The sequence below is a fragment of the Camelina sativa genome, chromosome 11 (assembly GCF_030686135.1).
Source record: "Camelina sativa cultivar CO46 ecotype springtype chromosome 11, ASM3068613v1".
NCBI classification, from domain to species: Eukaryota; Viridiplantae; Streptophyta; class Magnoliopsida; order Brassicales; family Brassicaceae; genus Camelina; species Camelina sativa.
The window spans coordinates 50,262,624-50,284,408 of NC_141890.1; the positions used below are offsets into that span (position 1 = coordinate 50,262,624).

The window sequence follows — 21,785 nt, forward strand, 5'->3', positions numbered from 1 at the left end:
TTTTTAATTGTTAGGTTTCCAAAATTTGGCCAAAAAAATTGAAAGACGCGCCTAAATTAAAAAAAAAACAAAAAAGTGAGAAGGAAACTAAAAATAATTTGGGCGCTAGAAAGAAGTAATGTGATTGGTTGATTTAGACATGACACGGATCACTAAACTTAAATCAATTCAACCGTTGATCAAATTAAAGATCTAACGAACCAAAACAATTATACGCTTCACTATATAAACAAAACCCAATCCAATCTCCGAAGGCCTCTCTCATCATCTTCTCCATCAAATCACTCTCGAATCCTCAGATCCATTAACGCAAATTTCAAAAGTTTCTCATCTACCAAAAAATGGCTCGTACCAAGCAGACGGCAAGGAAATCCACCGGAGGAAAAGCTCCAAGGAAGCAACTGGCGACAAAAGCGGCGAGGAAATCAGCACCGGCGACCGGAGGAGTGAAGAAGCCACACAGATTCCGTCCCGGAACAGTCGCGCTAAGAGAGATCAGGAAGTACCAGAAGAGCACTGAGCTTCTGATCCGCAAGCTACCGTTCCAGCGTCTGGTTCGTGAGATCGCACAGGATTTCAAAACGGATCTGCGTTTCCAGAGCAGCGCCGTCGCGGCTCTCCAGGAAGCGGCTGAAGCTTACCTCGTTGGTTTGTTCGAAGACACTAACCTCTGCGCGATTCACGCTAAGAGAGTCACTATCATGCCTAAGGATATCCAGCTTGCGAGGAGAATCAGAGGCGAGAGAGCTTAAGGGAGAGAGAGATTTGGAATTGGAATCGGAATCGTTTCTTTTTGTTTTGTCTATTGTATATCTTTCGTTGCGTCGTTTTCCCTAATTTCGTGGATTAGCTCTCCTTGCGTTTATGTTGTTCGATGAAATGCCTCAATGAATCTTAAATCAATGTTTTTAATCTCTTCAGGATTACTGCAATTAGTTTTATATAAACTGTGCAAATCTCAACATTTTAAAATGAAAACTATAAATCTGGCTTACAAGAATGAAAACACTAGTATGAGAAATTGAGAATCAAAGAAGATAGCAAATTAAAATATTTTGGAACGGCGGCAACATCTAAAAAAATTTCTAGTGGCGCCTCCCAAAATCTAAAACAATTAGAATGGTTTTGTCGATAAAAATAAACGAAGGTCTCTGATTGGTGGGTTAATGACCACGGGGATCGTTCAATATGCACCGTTCATTTGATAGATAGTGAATCTAACGGATCAGAATCTCTTCCTCTTAAAACAAATTTTTTTTAAACTCCCTCCCAAAATTTCATTTCCTTCCCCCCCTCCCCCCCTTTTAAACGTTACAACTCAAGTCACTACATTGCATATAACAAAATTCGAGAAATCAAATCAAGAATTCACAAAAGAAGTTATCTGTTAATTCTTCCTAAAATGGCTCGTAGAAAGCAGACTGCGAGGATTTTTCTCAGTGAGATTTTTTTTCTTCTGTTACTGCAGTCTATATTACTTAGGGCAAGATTATCGGTGGGTTCTTATAAGGAGGATGTTAAACACTGTTTGATTTTTTTATGAATTAATTGTGTATTGTTTTGAATATAAGAACCCATGATTTCTTAGTAAAAATTTTCTTCTCCAATGGTAGATTCTAATTTTGGGTCTCTTATTTTTGAAAATATTGTTTTTTGAAATTTAAAAATTTTAAATAGAATAAAAGTGGTATAAATGTGTAAACATTTAAGAATTTATAAAAATAAAAAATATTGCATTTAATTAATTTTCAAACATACAAAACATAATAAAAACATTAATACATATTACAATAGAAGTGCAATTCATAAATGGGGAAAATGATTAATGTAATATTGATTTGTGCCAAATATTTAGGTTCTGTTTCTAAACAAGCTGTGTTTTGGTTGAGTGTGTTTTTAAAACAGTAAAGAATGGGAGAACAGACCCAATTTGTTGGTCTTGTACCAGAAATTTGGACCAGTCTCCCTATGAACAGACTGTGGAACAAAGGTCTTGTGTCTGCAGTGGTTATCATGGACAGTGCTGAGACATGACCATCAACGCTGGCTTTGTCTTCCACTTCCATAGCATCTGAAGAAGCTTCTTCTTTGTGTTTCAACTTTGATACATGTTGCCTCTGATGTTTCTCTCTTCGCTTCTTTGAGAGTTGGGTTCTCTTGAAGCAGATACAAGTTCTGTTGTAAAACATTCCACAAAAGCAGATACATTTATACATGTTAGTCATATAAAAGTTTCTTTCATTAAGAATCTAAAGCACAACCATGCTACTTAAACCACCAATGCCGCCTCTCTATGACTTCAGAATTAAAACCGAGAATGCTAATAAGTTCTGTTTCAATCAATTCTACATGCACAATCATGAGTTCTTGACACACAAACCTCAAATTCACCAATGTTTAATGTGACACATAAATCACCAATATTACTTCTCTTTGCCTCCAGATTCAAAATAGAGAAGATGCTAGCTAGTTCAGTTTCAATCGATTCTATAACAGCAGATACTTTAACACCATCTTTAAAACAAAACATGTCACATAAACCAACAATGCAGCGTGTTTAACCTCAGATTCACAAAAGAAGCAGATGAAGAGAGAAGGAATCATACGATGGAACAAACACTTAGCAATAGTATCATTAGGCATGAACTCTGAAACAAGAAGCCTTTCATTTTCATCTAAACAGTATCCCAACAACTTGACGAGTCTCTTGTGCTTTAGCTCCGTAGCGTCTTGTGCCTCTACATGAAAAAGATGGGACAAACAGAATCAAACCCATCAGAAGAGATCACACCTCTGCTCCTAATAGTCCATCTATACATAAAAGTTACAACCTTTGCAACTTTGAGACTAACGACTTCAAATTGTGAATTTGCAATTGCCCAGATTTAGTGGAATTCACAAATTAATTGAGCTATTCCTACGTTTATTCAAAATCCAATGAAACCAATCTAAAACAGTTTTAACTAAATCTTTCTAAATGACTACCAATATATGTATATCACCCATTCAATCAAAACCAGCAGAAACTGCAATCCGTGAAAATCAAACAGAGACAGAAGAAGAAAGAAAGAAAAATATACCCAAGACAGAGCATAGTTTTTGGACAGCCATGGAAGCAGGAGAAGGAGCTTTGCCAATGAAAGTCTCCTTGTAGAGGTCGTAAAGCTCTTTTACTCTGGGAGAAGAATTCTCCTGATTCCTTGACGCCATGTGAAAGTCTTTCTTGTTAACGAGATTCAACAAAACCTTTTCACTAGCTTTGAACAATCTCGACAACATTCTCCTCGATTCAAAACCCTCCGAATAGCCTCCGCCGATTCAATCTCCGTCGCACCTTCTTCGACCCGATATCGATTGTCCTCTGGTTCCATCTCCTTTGATTTCATCTTCTTCTATTGCCAATTCGACTTCGATCGAGAGAGAGACAGAGAGATGGAGAGGAAGAAGAAAAATAATCAGTCGATATTATGTTTTAGCCAACAAATAAGTGACACGTACAGTCTCTTAAATCACAAATGGTATACTATATAAGGGCATCTACATCAAAGGATTTAACCAAAGTATCTTAAAACATATTTTATTTTAAATTTTGAAAAAAATGAAATTAAGAATTTCTTAAGAAACTTAGATATTTCATGCGTCCATTGAAGGTTGTTAAATTTGAGGTTCTTAAAAAAGTATATATATATTTTTATTGTAAATTATTATGGTATTTTGTTTAAATTCATAAGACTTGTATACTTTAAAAAAACTTAAAAATATTGCATTTAATAAAAATTTAAACAAACATTACATAAAAGCATATTAAAAATAAATTACGAAATGATTAATTTTAATATTGATTTGTGCCAAACTTTTCCCATATATGCTCAACCAAATCCGCTTGCAGTCGGTCATGTATTTTCTTGTCACGAACTTCATTTCGAATGGTTATCGTATCGCCCATCATATTTCTGAGATTTGAAGGGATGTCTGTAGAATACGTGAAATCCACTTCCGAAGTTTGGTTTGATTCTACTTGTGCAAATGTGGCCTCATCATACTGAGTATACCCATCACGTTCATCTTCTACAATCATGTTGTGCAATATGATACATGCTCTCATTATGTTTCCAATTTTTACCTTATCCAACATAAGAGCTGGGTTTTTGACTATGGCAAATCGAGCGTGCAAGACTCCAAAAGCACGTTCGACATCTTTACGTACAGCTTCTTGGTACGTAGCAAATAACGATGCTTTCGGATCTTGTGGCATTGAAATTGATTTGACAAAAGTAGCCCATTTTGGATAAATACCATCGGTGAGATAGTAAGCCATACGATATTGTCGTCCGTTGACAAAGTATTTTACTTTGGGAGCTACACCTTGTAATATCTCATCAAAAACTGGTGAGCGATCGAGAATATTGATATCGTTTAATGTACCTGGAGCTCCAAAAAATGCGTGCCATATCCAGAGGTCTTGTGAAGCTACAGCCTCTAAAACAATTGTTGGCTTTCCAGATCCACGTGTATATTGACCTTTCCATGCAGTCGTGACCATTTCTTCTTTGTTCAAAGTATGGAACTTCTGTTGAGAGTCGTTCGACAATACGCATAAATAAGGGTTTGTTCATTCTAAAACGGCGACGAAAGATTTGAGGAGGATATGTTGCATCTTCACGGAAATAGTCATCCCATAAGCGTTGGTGACCCTCTTCACGTTTTCTTTCAATGTGGACTCGTTTCTTCTTCTCAGGTTCCAACGGATTCATTGCTTGATCAAAACGATTCTGGATTGCTTGATCAAAATAATTGTTGAGTGTTTGATCAAAATACTCATCCATCTTTTCTTCAATGTTATTAGAAGAAGATGCCATTTTAAAAAAAAAATAGAAGAAGAGCTTGATAAAGTGTTTGAATAATATTGTAGAAGAAGAAGAATATGTGGGTACAAAGATGAAAAAGCTTGATATTGTGGGTACAAAGATGAAAAAGCTTGATATTGTGAGTACAAATTGTGGGTACAAAGATGAAAAAGCTTGATATTTATGTGTCTACGAAGATGGTCTTATATATTGATGACCTTGTGGTGTTACAAAGGCATGACACTCTCGTCCGTGAACATAACATGTGACTCTAAGCAAAAGATTTCTTGTCCGTGAGAAAAAGATGCAGGTCCGTGATTGCTTCTTGTCCGTGACCAACAGCTTCTTGTCTTCTTCTTCTTCTTGTCGTCAATCCTAATGGAAGGAGACATAACAATCATTTGACCATTGCATATCATTAAAACAAGTTAAACTGAAACAAATCAAGCAAACAATGAAAGCAATCATTCGGTGAAACAGAGTTATGCATATCATTAAGACAAGTTAAACTGAAACAAATCAAGCAAACAATGAAAGCAATCATTCGGTGAAACAGAGTTATGCATATCATTAAGACAAGTTAAACTGAAACAATACAAGCAAACATTGAGAGAAAACAACACAAATACATCGTTAATAGTCAAGAGTTGACAAACATTCGGTAAATATCTTAAACACAACATAACAAACACATCAAACATAAACTCAAACTGAAACTAACTTGACAACATGTCATTTATTATCTTATTCTTCAAAGCGATTTCCATTTCAGTCAAAGGCTCAGTTTTAGCAAGTAGACGGTCAAGCATTTTATGTTTGTTTTGCTTCTCTTCAATTATACTTTGTTTCTCTTTCAAGGCAAATTCCATTTGTCTTATCTCCCACATGCTCTGAAACTCGACAAGGGAAGAGCCTTCTGGAGCTGAGGTTGGCTTGTTCACAAGCCTTTTACCTTTCGCCTTTGCTGCCTTAATACCAGTAGGCCGAGCTTCCTCCTCTACATCATTCACTGGAACCGAGCTTGATGACTGTGAGTGAAGATCACTCTTAAGAAAAGGATAAAAAGACAATAATACAAATCCTAACACAAGCTTTACTACAACTCATCACAAACAAACATAGAAATATATAGAATCGAACATAACCACCAAAAGACACCAAACAGAGAAAGCTGTCTCATAGCATGCTCCTTTCACATTTGACTCAAGAGTCTTTGTCAAATACTTATGTACAAATACCTTGTTGAATTGCCTCATTTAAGACAATTAAACCATATGTTGTTGTCTCTCTACAAACAATGGCGTTTATTCAAACCTAAATCAAAACATAAAACAGAGGATGGAGGGACAAATTCAAGATTTGCCTAAAAGAGAAACATGGATCAAACGAATTGAAGAAAGACAAAAAAAGAAGAAGAAGAAGAGAGGATCAAATAAAAAGAAAAAAATCAATCAAAAAAACTAGACATCTCTAGTCACATGTAATGGAACCCTATACAGATCTTCGTAGTGCTTATATCAAAAGGAAGACGCAAGTTAACATCCACACAACACATATATATATGGACGATGTTACAGAGCTATCAAGATATCAATTTCAGTGGTAGAAGACACAATACTCATTCCATTTTTTACAAAGATTTTGAACCCTACTCATAATACAAGAGCAAGAGCAAGAGCAGCATTGCCGCCAGCAAGCTGAATTGGCAATTTGATAAGTCAGTGGAGATCGCAAGAAAACAAATTACACATAAAAAAACAAGATTTTTGATTCATGGGCATATGATTTAACCAGATTCAAATGCAAATTCACCACCAAAACTTCAAATTCATTCACTAGTCTAAATCGATTCGTTACCGAACCAAACACAAATCGAAATCGGAGTTTTTTAGTAATAGATTTGGAATTCAGCAAAACAACACAAAAGAAAAGAAAGTGGGGAGGGGGACATACGACGGGATCACCGGAGAGAGACGAGAGAGAAGAGAGAGATCGCTGGAGAGAGACGAGAGATCGCCGGAGCAAAGCCGAGAGCAAAGACGTTTCTCACAATAAAATCGCCGGAGAGAGACGAGAGGTCGCCGGAGCAAAGCAAAGAAATCTAGCTGATCTCAGCCGTTGTCCACCACCGCCTTGTCGGTTAATTTCTTCTTCTTCTTCTTCAATCCCACCACCGCCTTGTCGGTTCATTTTTTCTTCTTCTTCTGTCGATCAAAGGGGAGAGACGAGAGAGACGAGAGAGAAGAGAGAGAAGAGAGAAATATAATTAACAAAAAAATAAAAAAAATAAAAGGAAAAATTTATTTTTCTCCCACCCAATCAGAAACTGACACACCTAAATTTCTAAACATACCAAAAACATCTTAGCTAAAGAACGATTCTAAACTAAATCATACCAAAAAAATTAACTTTAATCACATATAATACTTTAGAAACCCTTAAGCAATTGCTTAAATCCTTTGATGGACTTGCCCTAAGGGGAGCTCTTAAATTTTTTCTTTTGTTCTGATTTATTTTTTTCCACCAAAATACTAAGAACTCTCCTATGAATGTGGGGAAGGTCTTATGTCCTATGCGTATTTGGCGGGATATGCTTTTGCATGCCCTCGTCTTTTTTTTTGAGTCATTCTAAGTTTTAATTAACGTTTGTGTTCTGCTTTTAAGTTTGGTGCGCTCTTGGTCTTAGTATCCCTAATGGCGTCGTTTTAAAAATAAAGAACAAGCAATAAATTACCGAAAAAAAGTAGAAGAAAATCCAAAAATAGTTTGAGAGAAATTGAGACAATGATATATATATATATATATATTGTGTTGTCATTTATTTTATTTTCTTTTATTTTGTTAAATCCAAATAAGAAAAAGTTTATAATGCTTTTGAGTGGAAAGATCCAAAGTTAGCAATATTTTTTAATTTTATTTTAAAGTAGAAAACGACAATGTATTCTCCAACATGCATCGTTTTGGCAAAAGCTTCCAACGCGGAGATAAATTATTGAAACAAAAGATGGAATGACAACAATTAATAATTTCAAAAGTTAACAAAATAAAATAAACGTGTCAACTGTCAGGTAATCCTCCTGATAGAGAGAGATCCACCTCTATTTGAATATGACTTTGAGATTTTGAGTTTATTTCCATTGTTTACAAAATTTATTTGGTCTAACATTAGTTTCCGATTCATACCCGTTTATGTTGGCGGTTTAAAAAAAAAATCCGTTAACAGTATTACACTACTACCGTTAAAAAAAAATCGATTGGGGAAAAACTTTAGAAATTGATATGGTGGTGGTATGTGTAAGATTGTCCAGATTTAGTGGGAACCATAAGGAATATATTGGGCCAATGATGGGCCAAATATGGGTAACAATTGCATCCCCATGATCAATCCTTGTGGATGCTCGAATAGACGGTTGATTTGACTTTGTCGTCTATTTAGATGTTTTGTTTGTCCATTTAGGATTGGATTTATTACAATTTGAGTTAAACGAATCATCATGCAACAAAACCAAAAAAAGGGTAAGAAACTATGTCACTAATTTAATCAATATTGTAAAAAAGAAGTTTGAAAGTTGTTTACCATGAATCATAACTTGTTAATTACCATCGTACTAACTACCCAAAGATATCAACAAAACTTTGGATCCGTATACTAGAAACTTAGTAGTTATCGCCTGCTGATATTATTAGCAGTGTTATTGTCAACTGTGCACGAACATATGTAATCATTAACTAAATTAAATAGATCAAACTATGTAGATTAATTAGGATTTCTTAATACTTGATATAAGGTTAAATGCCGAATTATGATTCAATGATTGGACTCACTCCCAACGTGGTTGTACGGAAATTTCCTAAGCCACCGTGTCATTCCTTTCTAGCCATTTTTGATTCAGTTGAATCAATAATATGCTCCACACTGCACAAGCATTTTTAAGAATTATAATATATATTTTTTCCTCTAAGTGATACATTAATTATCGTAAGATAAACTATAATATTCTAGTAATATATTATTTTCTTTTCATGACCATTTCTCTATATATAGAATTATAGATCAATGCCACTTGAACCCTAACACACACATGCACATGAAATTATCATCCTTTTTTCCCACAACTCAAAAAAAGAAATCATGTCTTTCACCACAAACCCACATCGTCGCCGCCTCGCCTCAACCACCACAAGCGCAACGGTAGCTGTAGACTGCCATCAACAAGTTCGTTCATGGCGGCTCCTTCGCACCATCGTCCAACTTCTCCTCCCATCTTGTTACTGTACAATCGTAGATCCAAGTGATATTCAAGAAGACAAATCATCTCACCGCCATATCAAACCAAGAACCTCTTCCGCTTCCTCAACCGCCACAAACTCCACTTTTACCGGGACAATATTTGGTTTCCGCCGTGGCAAAGTAAACTTCTGCATCCAAGCAACAAACTCCAAAACCCTAAACCCAATCATTGTCCTCTTAGAGCTCACCGTCCCTACCGAGGTCTTAGCTCGTGAAATGCGAGGAGGCGTGCTAAGAATCGCTCTCGAATCAAACAATAATGACGGATATGATTCACATGAAGATTTTTCTTCTTCTTCACTTCTTACAACACCTTTATGGAACATGTTTTGCAACGGTCGGAAAGTCGGATTCGCCATCAAACGGGAGCCTTCAAAAGCCTTGCTAGCCGCGTTGAAGGTCCTTACTCCGGTGGCTGAAGGAGCCGGAGTTGTTAACGGAGAAGAGATTAACCGAGATAAAAGTGATCATATGATGTACTTAAGAGCGAGTTTCAAACGAGTGTTTGGATCGTTTGATTCTGAATCTTTTCATCTCGTCGACCCCCGTGGGATTATTGGACAAGAATTAAGTATCTTCTTTTTTAGATCGTCAAAAAAATGATCTTGGATCGTTTTGTTTTCTAGCATACGGACATCAATCAGTGCACTTGCATACTATACGTTGGGATTATTTCGAGATTCATCGGTGGTTTTTTTTTGTTCCTTTTTTACAAGTTTTCTATTAGGCAAACTGAACCGAAAAATCTATCTCGTAGTGTTTTTTAAGCTGTGCTTAATTAGATGCAAAATGTAATAAGCATAGCTTTTGATGATCTCAACTTTTGTATAGTAGTGGTGACCATGTGTTCATGTGTTTCTTATAGTGCAAAGTTTTTTAATCTTCTATATGTATATATCTTTACATTTGCTTTCTATTATTGTCAATAATTTGGCGAATAAAGTTAATAATTTTGGTTGGCAACTAAACGAAAACTGAATTATTGTATAGTTAAATTTCTTAATTCGTCTGTTATTTATAACATGCACTATATATATACTTTTACAAACGAAAATACATATATAATATCCACAATACCCACAATTCAGTTATAAAATACTGTATAGCTACTTTTTATAATGACATCATACATCATATATATATATATATTTTTATCTATGTATTCAACTGATAATATAATTTTGTTTAATTGATTAATAATACAATTTATAGTTAATGGTGACCAACCCATCAATTAAACGGGATCGCCAACTTAACTCCAAAATTTTTGTGGTCAATCCATGATGGCATGATCCATCAATAGTTTTTTTTCTTTTCCATCTCCTAAATAAAGAAAAGCTCGTACGTGGGGTTGAGGTCAACGAGGGTCGAGAGTTATCATGGTAGAATAATAAGAGTCCACGCGGCGAATCCATCACTACAAGAACACTAACAACTTTAGATTAAAATAATAATAATTTTACATAAATAGACAGAACCAGATAACTTATTAGTATTACAACATTATTCATTCGTGACTTTATTACTTTTGCTTAGAGAAAATGGCAAGCTGTTGTTGATTCCCTCTGTCTTTCCAATGTTGTTCTTTTGTTTTTAGCCACACAAAAAAAAACAATAAATCACAAACTTCTTTTCATTATTTAACTTTTACAGATCCACAATTTTTTTTTTTCAAATTTTTAAGAGAAACGAAAATCTAAGCTAAATGCATAAAATTGAGAATTATTTGATCAGGTTACTAGCTAGCGTAAGAATCGTAATACAAATAATGTAAACAGGAAGAACAAAGCATAAAAGATGAAATATCTGACAGCACACCATGTTCTGTTTTTTTTTTTTTGGTCTAGAGTAGTAACCACAATCTCAGAAACAGAGGTATAAAGATTTATAAGAAAACCCACAATCTCATAAATTTTGTTGGTTTAGCTTTTATAAGGCGTGTGGATAACTTAATAAAAAGAAAAAAGAACGTTTATTATTATATAGTCTATCAATATAACTAAATGGGCTTTGAAATTAAAGTACATGGAGGCTCTTTATTAATGGGTCCATTAGAAGAAGTTTTGACCAATTGACTTTCTGGCATACCGAAAAAACAGAACAAAATTGTAATCAAGAAAATCATATCAAATTCCCGGTTATGTTCACCCAGGTTTAATGATTTGCCAATGGAAATCATAACCGGAAACTTGCGTCTTGTTTTGTTTGTTGGCTTCTTGTTGTTGGATCGGGTCGATTGGTATATATCCTAATTCCTAAAGAGAATGGCCTATGGAAATAATCTTCCCTTCACGGTGATATTGACATCATCAAGCCATCTCAATCTTCATCCTAATCATCCCATTGCTCAGAAACTGTGCAAAGATTCTACTGAGAGTCCTTAGGATTTTTGTCGCAAACACTCAGCACTACTCTTCATCTCTTTGTTTCAGCTGATTCAGACAAGACGATGCAAGGGTAAAGCCATGTCTTTCACTTTCTCTTTCTCCTTAGGCCATGTCTTCAATCTGCCGTCTGGTCCATAGTAGATGATGCAAACCTCAATCGCACAGAGAACTGAAAGCTCGTAATTGCTTTCTTGAAGATGGTCTTAAGTCTGTTTGTTAAACTTGTTGAATTACAAGACGAAGAAGACGAAGCTTGCTTCATCGTGATTTTTCCTTGATTCAGCAGCAAGAAATTAGGGTTTTTTTTCCTCCTGAGAGAACACGAAGAAGAAGAATTATGAAACTGGAAGGTGAAAACATTGTGAACTCAATAGTCAATACTATATAGATGTCTTGGTGCCTACGGGAACACGCGTCGCGTGAAGAGGTGCGCCTAAGATTTCTATTCGTTTTCCAATTTTTTGCATAGATTTCCTTAATTAATGTCTCGATGGTGAAGACGAAAAAGGAATGTTTAATTAGCCTCTCGATGGCACACTGTCCACAGCTGTAAACTAAAAAGATTTGATTGAGAAAATATAGATTCGATTGTGTTATTAATTGTGCAACAAAAATTTGGAAAATTAAGTTTCTAATAATAAGTCACTTTGTTCACAGGAAAATTACCATACAAAACGCATCACTTTTCGTATTGTCGATACCTTTGCTATTATTTATTGTTGCATTTATTAGTCAAAAAAATACACAATAAGTGGGAATGTGGAAGTAGACAAATGTAGTAACCATAGCTTGCCTTATTATAGACACAACCATATATAAAACAGTACAATTAGTGTCAGATTGATAACGACGATCCAATAGTAGCAAACCAAAAATCACGAATTTTCAACTCACAACTAGCAAATTTCGATTCTTCGTTAGATGAAAAGTACCCATCATATAAAACGACATTGTGATTGGCAATCACATAAAAATATAAATGATTTGTCTCATTATATTTAGATAGTAAAATATTAAGGTTTTATCAAACGATCAAGAAAGATAATATTCTTCTTTGTTATGTCCCAATATATTGTTCTCAATCGCGCTATGCGGTTTTGAGTATTTGTTTTTTTCTTTCTTCACCACTCCCTTCTCCTCACAATGTAAAGTTAGTCAGACGACACTTAGGTCCACTTTTTATGTTTGAAACAAGTGAGGAATATTACACACAAGAATCAAAATAGTGGCTTTGTTTTTTTTTTTGGTCAAACATACGATATTTTATTTCTTAATTAGGGTTCAATACACATAAAGCCCCCTTTACAAAAGCATCAGCTTGTTGATTAAGATTCCTAGGCAAGAAATTGAAAGAAACAGAGAGAAATTGAGAAGATAGTGATAGGATATTATGTAAAATCCCATGGAGTTTCTTGGATTGGATCTCCCGGTTGAGGGCTTTAACAAGATTTAACGAGTCTGAAGCAAAGATGATGTTGGTGAAATCCGATTCAATTGCAACTCTCATTGTTGCCAAAGTTGCTAGAGCTTCGGCCATCAACGGTGGTTTAATTTTAATATTTTATATTGGAAACATATTATTAACTGTTAATGAAAAAGGGTTTTGTTTAGCAAGCTAACTATTATAATTTTATATGTTGGCTTCGTGATGTATTTTATAAAGGAAGATTCTCAAAATAGCACCAAAATAAGTTTTTATTTCAAACTTAGCACAACATCTCTAAAATTCCAAAAATAGCACTAATTAATCTCTTAAAGTTAAATCTTAAATTCAAAATACTAAACCCTACCCATCAAAACTATACCCTAAATGTGAAATTGAGAACCCAAACATAAAAAAAAAACAAATTCTAAAAATTAATTTTAAACATTTTAATATGTTAAATAGTGCTATTTTTGAAAATTTATAGAATGTGTGCTATAGTTATTCATAAAACTTGATTTAGTGCTATTTTAAGGTATTTTTCTTTTATAAATTAATTGCAGATTTGAAATGGCTTTATATATTTGATATATGTTTGTTTACCCTTATTAGTCAAACGTGGCAGATTTGAGAAGTAAAATAAGAGATTTCATGACGATATATAAAAGCGTAAAATTTGGTGAAAAGTATAATAACGTAGTTGATCTTAGTATTAGTTAAATTGGATCGATATCTGTTTTTTTTTAATTGTGTACATGTCAACTGTGAACCACAAAATCAGCAATGAATTGAGGTTTCTAATTACTAATTTAACTACACGATGGTACGTAGGGTCGTTTTGTGCTAAGTCTGATCACAAAACTTCCCAATTAGGAGACGCCAGCTGTACTAATATTAGTAATTATTCAATTCGTGTACGTTGGTTTCTAGCTAGGGCTTCATTTCTCACATATAGTAAACGTCGCAAAAACTTGATTAGTATATCTATCCAAGATTAATAAAATAAATAAAACCAACAGGACCCAATTTATAAATATGAGCATAAAAATGACTTTTGTGTATACATAGCCATTAACCTCTCAATTTTCTTGGTTGCGTTCGTGTAGTTTTGGCTTTCACTTATGGAAACATCCTTAAGCTACGATATCTTGGATTTCATACAAAACATCGTCGTTTCCAAGTCACAGCAAAATTCCCTTTCTTCCTCTTCTTATTCATCGACAGTCTCTTGCTCCGTAACAGAGCAACAACAATCTCACTCAACTCATAAGTTAGCTTCTCTGAGACCACGAGGTGGTTCGAGTGATCATGACTACGTACCATCGCGGAAGAGGACAAGGAGAACGACAAGTGATAAAAAGATAGAAGATGTAGAGAACCAAAGGATGAATCACATTGCCGTCGAACGTAACCGGAGAAGACAGATGAATCATTTTATCTCTGTCCTCAAATCTATGATGCCTCTCTCTTATTCTCAACCTGTGAGTTTCCTTCTATCTTCTTTTTAGCTCTGCTAATTAGTACACTACTTTCGTTTTTCACGTTTTCATTTTACTAATTTATCATGTAATTTTGTTTTAAGATCTAGGATTAAAACATTATTCCGGTGCATACAATTTCATAAACTATTGAACTATATAAGTAGATTTTAATTTGAATTAAGGCTATCAAATGCACCCGAAAACTTTATTCAGCTCTTAATGTTCAATTATTATATGTTTTCCGCGATCATTAATATCAAATACAACTATATATACGAGCTAATAAATAATTTGTGATTTTCCGTTTATATTATTAACAGAATGACCAAGCATCAATCATAGAAGGGACCATCAACTATCTGAAGAAGCTAGAACAACTTCTTCATTCACTCGAAGCACAATTAAAAGCTCGTAAACCTAATCGATCACCAAACAAATTCTCCAACTTCTTCATGTTCCCTCAATACTCCACCGCCACTACTGCCTCCTCCTTCTCCTCTAGCCACAAGACAGTTGCTGACGTGGAGGTTACAATGGTAGAAAGACATGCCAACATTAAAGTGTTAACAAAGACACAGCCAAGATTGCTCTTCAAGCTGATCAATGAGTTTTACTCTTTAGGTTTAAGTACTCTACATCTCAACTTAATAACTGCTAATGAAATGTCTCTCTTCACTATTGGCGTCAAGGTAATTAATTTTCCTTCTCTTCTATTTTTTTTTTGTGGGAAATATTAGATAATAATGATAACAGGATTTGTCGGTTTAACATAAACGTTTATACAGTATTGTTAGACCTATTGTTTTTAAGCATCGACTTTTTTATATCCTTAAATAATTGGTTTATCTGGATTAGGTAGAGGCGAATTGTCAATTGACTCCTTCAATTAATGATGTCGCAAATGCGGTGCATGAAGTCGTTAGAAGAATTCACAAGGAAAGTTGAAATTTTATCACAATTATAAAATAATCTCTTGTAATATAATCAGTACCCATGGCCATAAGTCAACAAGTGTGTATAGGCTTTAAATTTCATCTTTTAAAAATTTCATACAAATCTAAATAAAGTTATACTAGTAGACTCTTCTTAAAAGTACATATATAAATATACTACAGACTGGGAAAACCGGTTTGATTTTATACTCCCTCCGTTTTAAAATATAGGATGTTTTTAATAAAGCACGCAGATTAAGAAGTTTTTATTTTTAACAAGTTCAACTAATCAGAAACAATACTGCATAATATAAAATATTAAACTAATTTAAAGTTATATAGAAACTTGAAAATATTTTATATTATAAAACAAAAAATTTCTTTAAAACATTTTATATTTTGAATCGAAGGGAGTATTATGCAAGAACGAAGTTTTACGTATACGGTTCACACGTGGGCCTTGTATTGTAACGTATTGGGCCTTCCAGCTTAACCAGACGCGGATGAGATTCAGTTTGGGAAAACCGGAGCTTCTTTCTACGAGGAAACACTTGTACCGGTGGCCGAAACATCTGAAGGAAAGCAAAAATACTAAAATAGAACCCAAAAAGCCCAATGATTTACAGATCTTCTCCAATGTCAAATCTAACGTTTTAATATTATTTCGATGGCTAATATAAATGATGCGATTTTGAAATTTTTGTGATTGATCAATTTCATGTCGTGATCAATGTTTCTAGAAGAGAAAAAACATCAAGAATCTAGTGGAATTAGTTGCTTTCATAGGATATATAACCAGCTCATCGACCAAACTCCCTATTATTAAAAGATTATATTTTAAAAATGAAACACCAAACCTCTTTTACTTTAGGCTTTTCAATTTTAAGATTTTAGATGGATACGTACGAAATCATCATGTCAGTATGTCACTATATAAATGGCTAAACTTTTACTAATATATGAATATTAACATAAAGTCTCAACTCCAAGAACCTTTTTCTTTATTTTCCACCTTGCTTTTATGCTTTTTTCGTTTGTTAATTATATGTCAAAACAAAAAATCTACGTTCATTTCTTAAACTATTTTTTTTTTCTTAAACTAATTTTCTTTTGTAATAAAATTGTATTGTTAGGTTCTGAAACACTTGCTTAAGTAAAACCTACTTTGCTATATACATATACATAATTGTATTAAAATTTGTTATCAATGATGAATTAAATGTTTGTTGTATTACAAATTATTGAATTTAGAGATCTAGGTTATACGGAAATTTTTAATTCATAAAAGCCGAAGTTATTATGATCTTCATTACAAAAGTTATTGTTAAAGGATTTTGTTTTGTTTTGTATATATTCTAAATATAAATTTACTAAAATACTATGGCCGGACAAAAATAATACGTTTTGTTTTGTAGTAAATGGGCAAAGATCGTTACAGAGACAAACAGCTATCTCATCAAAGCTCTGTCGCCTTTCCCATTACTGGATTTAAAAGTATTTTGTAGTTTGTGAATATCCTTTGTACACCACATACTTTTCTCCCATATATTATTATATTAACACTACAATACATACATGTCTGTGTACAACTATTAACTAAAAATGTTTACTTTTTTTTTTTGTGCAAAATGTTTACACAACTAAAAATATAAACTAAAAATGTTTACATGTCAGCAAATGTGACGAGGAAACAAAAGTATATCATTACATAATTTTACTTTACATCCCGCTTGGGTTAAATATGATGCGACTTTTATCATGAATATGATCATTAACCAATTAAAGATGTAAATACGTCTTTTTCTTCTTCTTTTTTTGGTGTGCAAATGATGTAAATACTTCTTAAAGAAAAAACATTGGACCAATACATGTGTATCAATTTTTAATATACATGTCGATCAATATATGTGTGTGAAGTCGTTATTTAAACGGTAACAACTTATGTTTGATCAAAAAAAAAAAAAAAAAAAAACGGTAACAACTTATAAAACACACATACGCTTTTTAACACAAAATTATTAACACACGTAAATTTTTAAATCATAAAAGTTTCACATATTACAACCACTAGACTACAAAACATGTCATTTTGAAATTTGCTATTTTTACGTTATTTTATAAAATCGTTAATATCATATGAAAAATGTGCTTCAAAGTTTGGAAAATGTCTATCGTGATATTTCAATACCGACAGTCGGGTTGTAACTTGTAACTCGAGTTAATATGTCATCTAAATAAATGACAACAGAAATAGATAAAATTTACGAATATGAATGCCACTATAAATGTAAGTAATTAGCGTTTGGGGAAGAAAAAAAATGTTGACCCACATTTTAAAATCTTTTATGTTAAAGCAAAATCAATTTGCATGGCCAACTACTGGACCGACTTCTATTCAACTTTTTTTTATATAGTATTGCTTTGCGTGTATCTTCGATATATATAACACCCATGACCCATGTCTATATTAATTGTATTAAAATTGAATGGTTGGTCCAGTGTATTAATACTACGATTGATTATGACATTTTAATTGGAAAATATCAACTCTACTGTAGAGAGTCCATTTCGACCATATATACCTTGATCTATAGACGGTTTGTTCACAGTGAATTTGGTAAATAACATACTATTATCATCTTTTTTTGGCACATGTGACGTTATTTTATATAATAATATATTTTTATATAGATGTGTAATTAATCATAAGCACTAACTTCTAATTAACAAATTAGAATCAGTGTAAGAAATGACCTCTTTTTTTTAAAAAAAAAAGAAAAAAATAACATGTAAAATACGTGTAGTGAATTGTTGACAAAAAAAGAAAATATATACGTATAGTGAATTTGTGAAGTTTTGCATTTGCAAATTCCTATTTTCGGACTCAACCCTTTTTGTCCTTTTTTTTTTTGGTGTGTCAACAACTCATCAACGCTTTATCATTGGGTTGTAATTACTCTTTCTTCAGTTAAATCACCAACAAACAAGAACTACAAGTGAGAGAACGAAGTACAGAAAGCCATATTTTGGGAGTCCACATTTGTTCTATTAGTCATATATATATATTGAAATATCTTTTAATATAAAATATAAAACAATTTAATCAACAACAAATAGTTACTACATCAAATTAATTGAACTCTAAAAGAGAAAATAATCAAAAACACTAGTAATAGAAACAGAGGAAACATACTTAAAATTAATTAGAAATTAAACTAGTGATTACGATTAATTTAATTTAATGAATGAATCTTAACCGGCTCCAAAGTAGCCGAGCTGAAACCTATGGGGAATATGGCATCATTTAGATCCTGGATCAGACTCCCTCATAAGTTGTTTTTTGCATTTAATTATATATATAATTTTTCGTAAATTAAAAAATCGCCCGAAATTCTTGAAATAACTCAAAGATGAAAGATATCTCCAACACTCCCCCTAGGGTTAACCTGTCGTCTTATTTAAAACCCGGAGATGGAGTGAGAAGCCATCTCTCTCTCTCTCCCCCTCTCTCTTACAAATTTGGATTTCTCGGGAAACACAAAAAACAAAAATCATAAAGAACTTTGAAATCTCTCCCGAGGAATTAAAAGTCTGTATTCTCTTGGTGGGCATTAGTAGATGAATATTTCTGGGTATTATTATTAGTGAATTCTCTGTTTCCATCTTGGAATGAATATATAGTGTACACACAGAGCAAAGATTCTTCTTCTTTGGAGAAGAAGCAAATGAGAGAAGAGAGAGGACCGTTTCTTCATGTATTGGTCGTATAGATAGATATATCTTTATCAATAACGATCGATCTAGGCCATTTCAGTACAAACTTTTTGTTTCCTTTTTTCTTCAGCAATTTTACGATCTCAATAGTTCCCAACCAAACAAGATGAAGAGATCACGTGGAAGCTCCGATTCTTTGGCCGGTTTCTTACCAATTCGCCATTCTACAACAGGTAAACAAACAAAAAAGATTCTTATTATACAATTCTGAAACTGCAATTGTTATATCTTTGATGTTCATTAGCTTAATACTAACTTGAAACGTACAATTAACTATAAGACTGAATTTTTATTATAATTGTGTTTTATTTAATTTAATAATTTTAAGTAAAGATGTGTTTTAATTTATTTTTCTGACAATTCATACTATCGAGACGTTATCCTGACAAACGTTTTGTGATTTTACTCATGACATCATAAATATTCCATTATTTGATTGAAATTATCCGTTCATGGGATTGGTTTAAGTATATAAAAACTACTGTTCTGTATTGTTTTTAATGTAGTACCGTGATTTAATGATTTTATCAGACAAACAAATAAGTCCAAGACCAACAAACACGGGCTTTCTCTATTCCGGCGCCGGAGACTACTCTCAGATGTTCGACGCTTTAGACGACGACGGGAGTCTAGACGACATGGGAGGCGTTGGACACGCGTCTTCCACGGCCGCGGAGAAAAAACGGAGGTTGAGTGTAGAGCAAGTGAAAGCGTTAGAGAAGAATTTTGAGATTGATAACAAGCTAGAGCCGGAGAGGAAAGTGAAGCTGGCTCAAGAACTTGGGTTGCAGCCGCGACAAGTCGCGATCTGGTTTCAGAACCGCCGTGCTCGGTGGAAGACAAAGCAGCTTGAACGTGATTACGGCGTTCTTAAGTCAAACTTTGATGCACTCAAACGCAGCCGCGACTCACTTCAACGCGATAACGATTCTCTCCTTGGACAGGTATAAGCATATTTTATTTAGTGTATATGTTAAGAGAGTTTGATGATAAGCTTAGCTAAACTTAGAGATGATCCAACTCTGCAGATTAAAGAGCTCAGAGCAAAACTTAAGGTGGATGGGGTCAATGGTGTAGAAGAGAACGGGGTTGTCAAAGCGGCGGATGCAAATCAGACGACGGTGGTGATGGCTAATAATGAAGTCTTAGAGCTAAACCACCGTCCTCCGCCACCGCATATTCCTACGGAAGCTCCAGCTCCGACGTCGGAGCTCGCGTACGAAATGTTTACCATTTTTCCACGGACCGAAAGCTTCAGCGAAGATCCTGCCGATAGCAGTGACGACTCGAGCGCGGTGTTGAACGAAGAGTATAGTCCCACGACCGTTGAAGCGGCGGGTGCAGTGGCGGCAACGATGATGGGTTGTTTCAGCCAGTTCTTAAAGATGGAAGAGCATGAAGATCTGTTCAGTGGAGAGGAAGCTTGCAAGTTGTTTGCGGACAATGAACAATGGTATTGCTCCGATCAGTGGAATTCGTAAAATATGTGGGGGTAGAAATTGAAAAACATAGGAAAATGGAGGGGGCTATGTATAAATATTTCTGAAGGTCGGAAAATGAATTACCCAAAATGTTGGGGTCTTCTTAGTTGTGAAAGTGGGGACATGACGCGAGATGGTAAAAAACCGAGAGATCACGTGCGGTTTCATGCACGTGCGGCCGTAATCTTTTCGATGTTGAAGAGACATGACAAAAAAAAAAATGTCTGAAATTATCGGGAATGAATAAAAATAAAATGTGACGAAATAATTTTTTTCGTTTATTTATACTATTGTTTTTGAATAATTACTTACGGGGTGAATCTATGAATGTGATGATAAATCAGAAAATCTTTAAATTCCGATTATGAGCACACTATAGTAACGACTTTTTTTTTTTTCCCTCGTTGTCTGTTCATGATCACGACTACGCACTACTCAAAAGATTCTAAACTCTGTAGTTTACCTGACATTTTTCTTACCTTGATGTTATGTGAAAGTCTTATTACAGAAACAGAAATGTGTCTTGACTTTTGAAAAATGTTACATCATTTTTTTTTTCTGTCATTGATTTCTTTCAAAAGTCGAGATGATACGATTGCTAATAAGAACTGATTCTTTCGAGATTAAGACTGCTCTAAATTTGACTATTTGAGATGTCGATTTGATAAGATAAATCAACCAATTATTTCCTGTTAACCCCAAAATATTATAGTATGGCTTTGAATTGGGAGTAGGAAAATGAGTGGTTCTTCCTTCCTGGTGTAAATGAAAAAAAAAAGTGAAGGGAACACATGTAAATAAGAAATTCTTGTCTTTTAGTAAAAAAAGTGAATGAACCACTTTTATATAGATATGAAGGTGTTTCAAGTGAATGAACCACTTTTAACATTGATGTAGTTTTATTTTAGTAAATGAAAAGTTTCCTACCTTTATGCTTTTGACTAAATTAGTTATAATTTTAATTAATCATAATGTTAGGATGTTTTTAGTTGTTAATTAATAAGGAAATCAATTTAATTAATAAGGAAATCAATAGAATTAAAAACTTTTATACATGGCTCATAACCTGTAATTTATATATATTTGAAAAGTATCTCTATATATGTAAACGTAAATTTAAATTTTTATAATAATCTATAGTAATGCTGTTGTAGTTATTTTTTTTACTT

General features: G+C 33.8%; 6 protein-coding genes across 6 annotated transcripts; 4 read left to right on the forward strand and 2 right to left on the reverse strand.

Moving 5' to 3' along the window:
• The first annotated feature begins 216 nt into the window (after positions 1–216).
• LOC104727200 (histone H3.2) lies at positions 217–914 on the forward strand. The gene has a single exon (XM_010446234.3). It carries the CDS (start codon positions 342–344, stop codon positions 750–752), a length of 411 nt encoding a protein of 136 aa, XP_010444536.1. The 5' UTR covers positions 217–341; the 3' UTR covers positions 753–914.
• Positions 915–3,832: 2,918 nt separating this feature from the next.
• On the reverse strand, positions 3,833–4,859 carry LOC104729077 (uncharacterized). Its single transcript, XM_087473076.1, has 2 exons — positions 4,541–4,859; positions 3,833–4,425 (listed from the first exon to the last, which is right to left on the reverse strand). The coding sequence occupies exons 1-2, from the start codon at positions 4,857–4,859 to the stop codon at positions 3,833–3,835; spliced, it is 912 nt and encodes a 303-aa protein (XP_087329202.1).
• Positions 4,860–5,563: 704 nt separating this feature from the next.
• Positions 5,564–6,103, reverse strand: LOC147935633 (uncharacterized). The gene is made up of 2 exons (XM_087473077.1): positions 6,086–6,103; positions 5,564–5,893 (listed from the first exon to the last, which is right to left on the reverse strand). The coding sequence occupies exons 1-2, from the start codon at positions 6,101–6,103 to the stop codon at positions 5,564–5,566; spliced, it is 348 nt and encodes a 115-aa protein (XP_087329203.1).
• Positions 6,104–8,911: 2,808 nt separating this feature from the next.
• On the forward strand, positions 8,912–10,025 carry LOC104727202 (protein MIZU-KUSSEI 1-like). The gene has a single exon (XM_010446235.2). It carries the CDS (start codon positions 8,980–8,982, stop codon positions 9,739–9,741), a length of 762 nt encoding a protein of 253 aa, XP_010444537.1. The 5' UTR covers positions 8,912–8,979; the 3' UTR covers positions 9,742–10,025.
• Positions 10,026–14,006: 3,981 nt separating this feature from the next.
• LOC104727203 (transcription factor bHLH99-like) lies at positions 14,007–15,521 on the forward strand. Its single transcript, XM_010446236.3, has 3 exons — positions 14,007–14,429; positions 14,750–15,118; positions 15,285–15,521. The coding sequence occupies exons 1-3, from the start codon at positions 14,070–14,072 to the stop codon at positions 15,372–15,374; spliced, it is 819 nt and encodes a 272-aa protein (XP_010444538.3). The 5' UTR covers positions 14,007–14,069; the 3' UTR covers positions 15,375–15,521.
• A 3,175-nt stretch (positions 15,522–18,696) lies between these two features.
• Positions 18,697–20,897, forward strand: LOC104727204 (homeobox-leucine zipper protein ATHB-5-like). The gene is made up of 3 exons (XM_010446238.3): positions 18,697–19,308; positions 19,667–20,079; positions 20,164–20,897. Exons 1-3 carry the CDS (start codon positions 19,242–19,244, stop codon positions 20,614–20,616), a joined length of 933 nt encoding a protein of 310 aa, XP_010444540.1. The 5' UTR covers positions 18,697–19,241; the 3' UTR covers positions 20,617–20,897.
• Positions 20,898–21,785: the final 888 nt, after the last annotated feature.

What these genes read in the sequence shown, in the direction of transcription:
- LOC104727200 (XM_010446234.3), top strand. Translation starts at nt 342, where the DNA reads ATGGCTCGTACCAAGCAGACGGCAAGGAAATCCACCGGAGGAAAAGCT.
- LOC104729077 (XM_087473076.1), bottom strand. Translation starts at nt 4,859, where the DNA reads ATGGCATCTTCTTCTAATAACATTGAAGAAAAGATGGATGAGTATTTT. An exon ending in CTTTGAACAAAGAAGAAATG is followed by an intron (nt 4,426 to 4,540) that starts GTCACGACTGCA and finishes TTGGAGCTCCAG; the next exon opens with GTACATTAAACGATATCAAT.
- LOC104727202 (XM_010446235.2), top strand. Translation starts at nt 8,980, where the DNA reads ATGTCTTTCACCACAAACCCACATCGTCGCCGCCTCGCCTCAACCACC.
- LOC104727203 (XM_010446236.3), top strand. Translation starts at nt 14,070, where the DNA reads ATGGAAACATCCTTAAGCTACGATATCTTGGATTTCATACAAAACATC. An exon ending in CTCTCTCTTATTCTCAACCT is followed by an intron (nt 14,430 to 14,749) that starts GTGAGTTTCCTT and finishes TATTATTAACAG; the next exon opens with AATGACCAAGCATCAATCAT. An exon ending in TCTTCACTATTGGCGTCAAG is followed by an intron (nt 15,119 to 15,284) that starts GTAATTAATTTT and finishes TATCTGGATTAG; the next exon opens with GTAGAGGCGAATTGTCAATT.
- LOC104727204 (XM_010446238.3), top strand. Translation starts at nt 19,242, where the DNA reads ATGAAGAGATCACGTGGAAGCTCCGATTCTTTGGCCGGTTTCTTACCA. An exon ending in AATTCGCCATTCTACAACAG is followed by an intron (nt 19,309 to 19,666) that starts GTAAACAAACAA and finishes TGATTTTATCAG; the next exon opens with ACAAACAAATAAGTCCAAGA. An exon ending in ACGATTCTCTCCTTGGACAG is followed by an intron (nt 20,080 to 20,163) that starts GTATAAGCATAT and finishes CCAACTCTGCAG; the next exon opens with ATTAAAGAGCTCAGAGCAAA.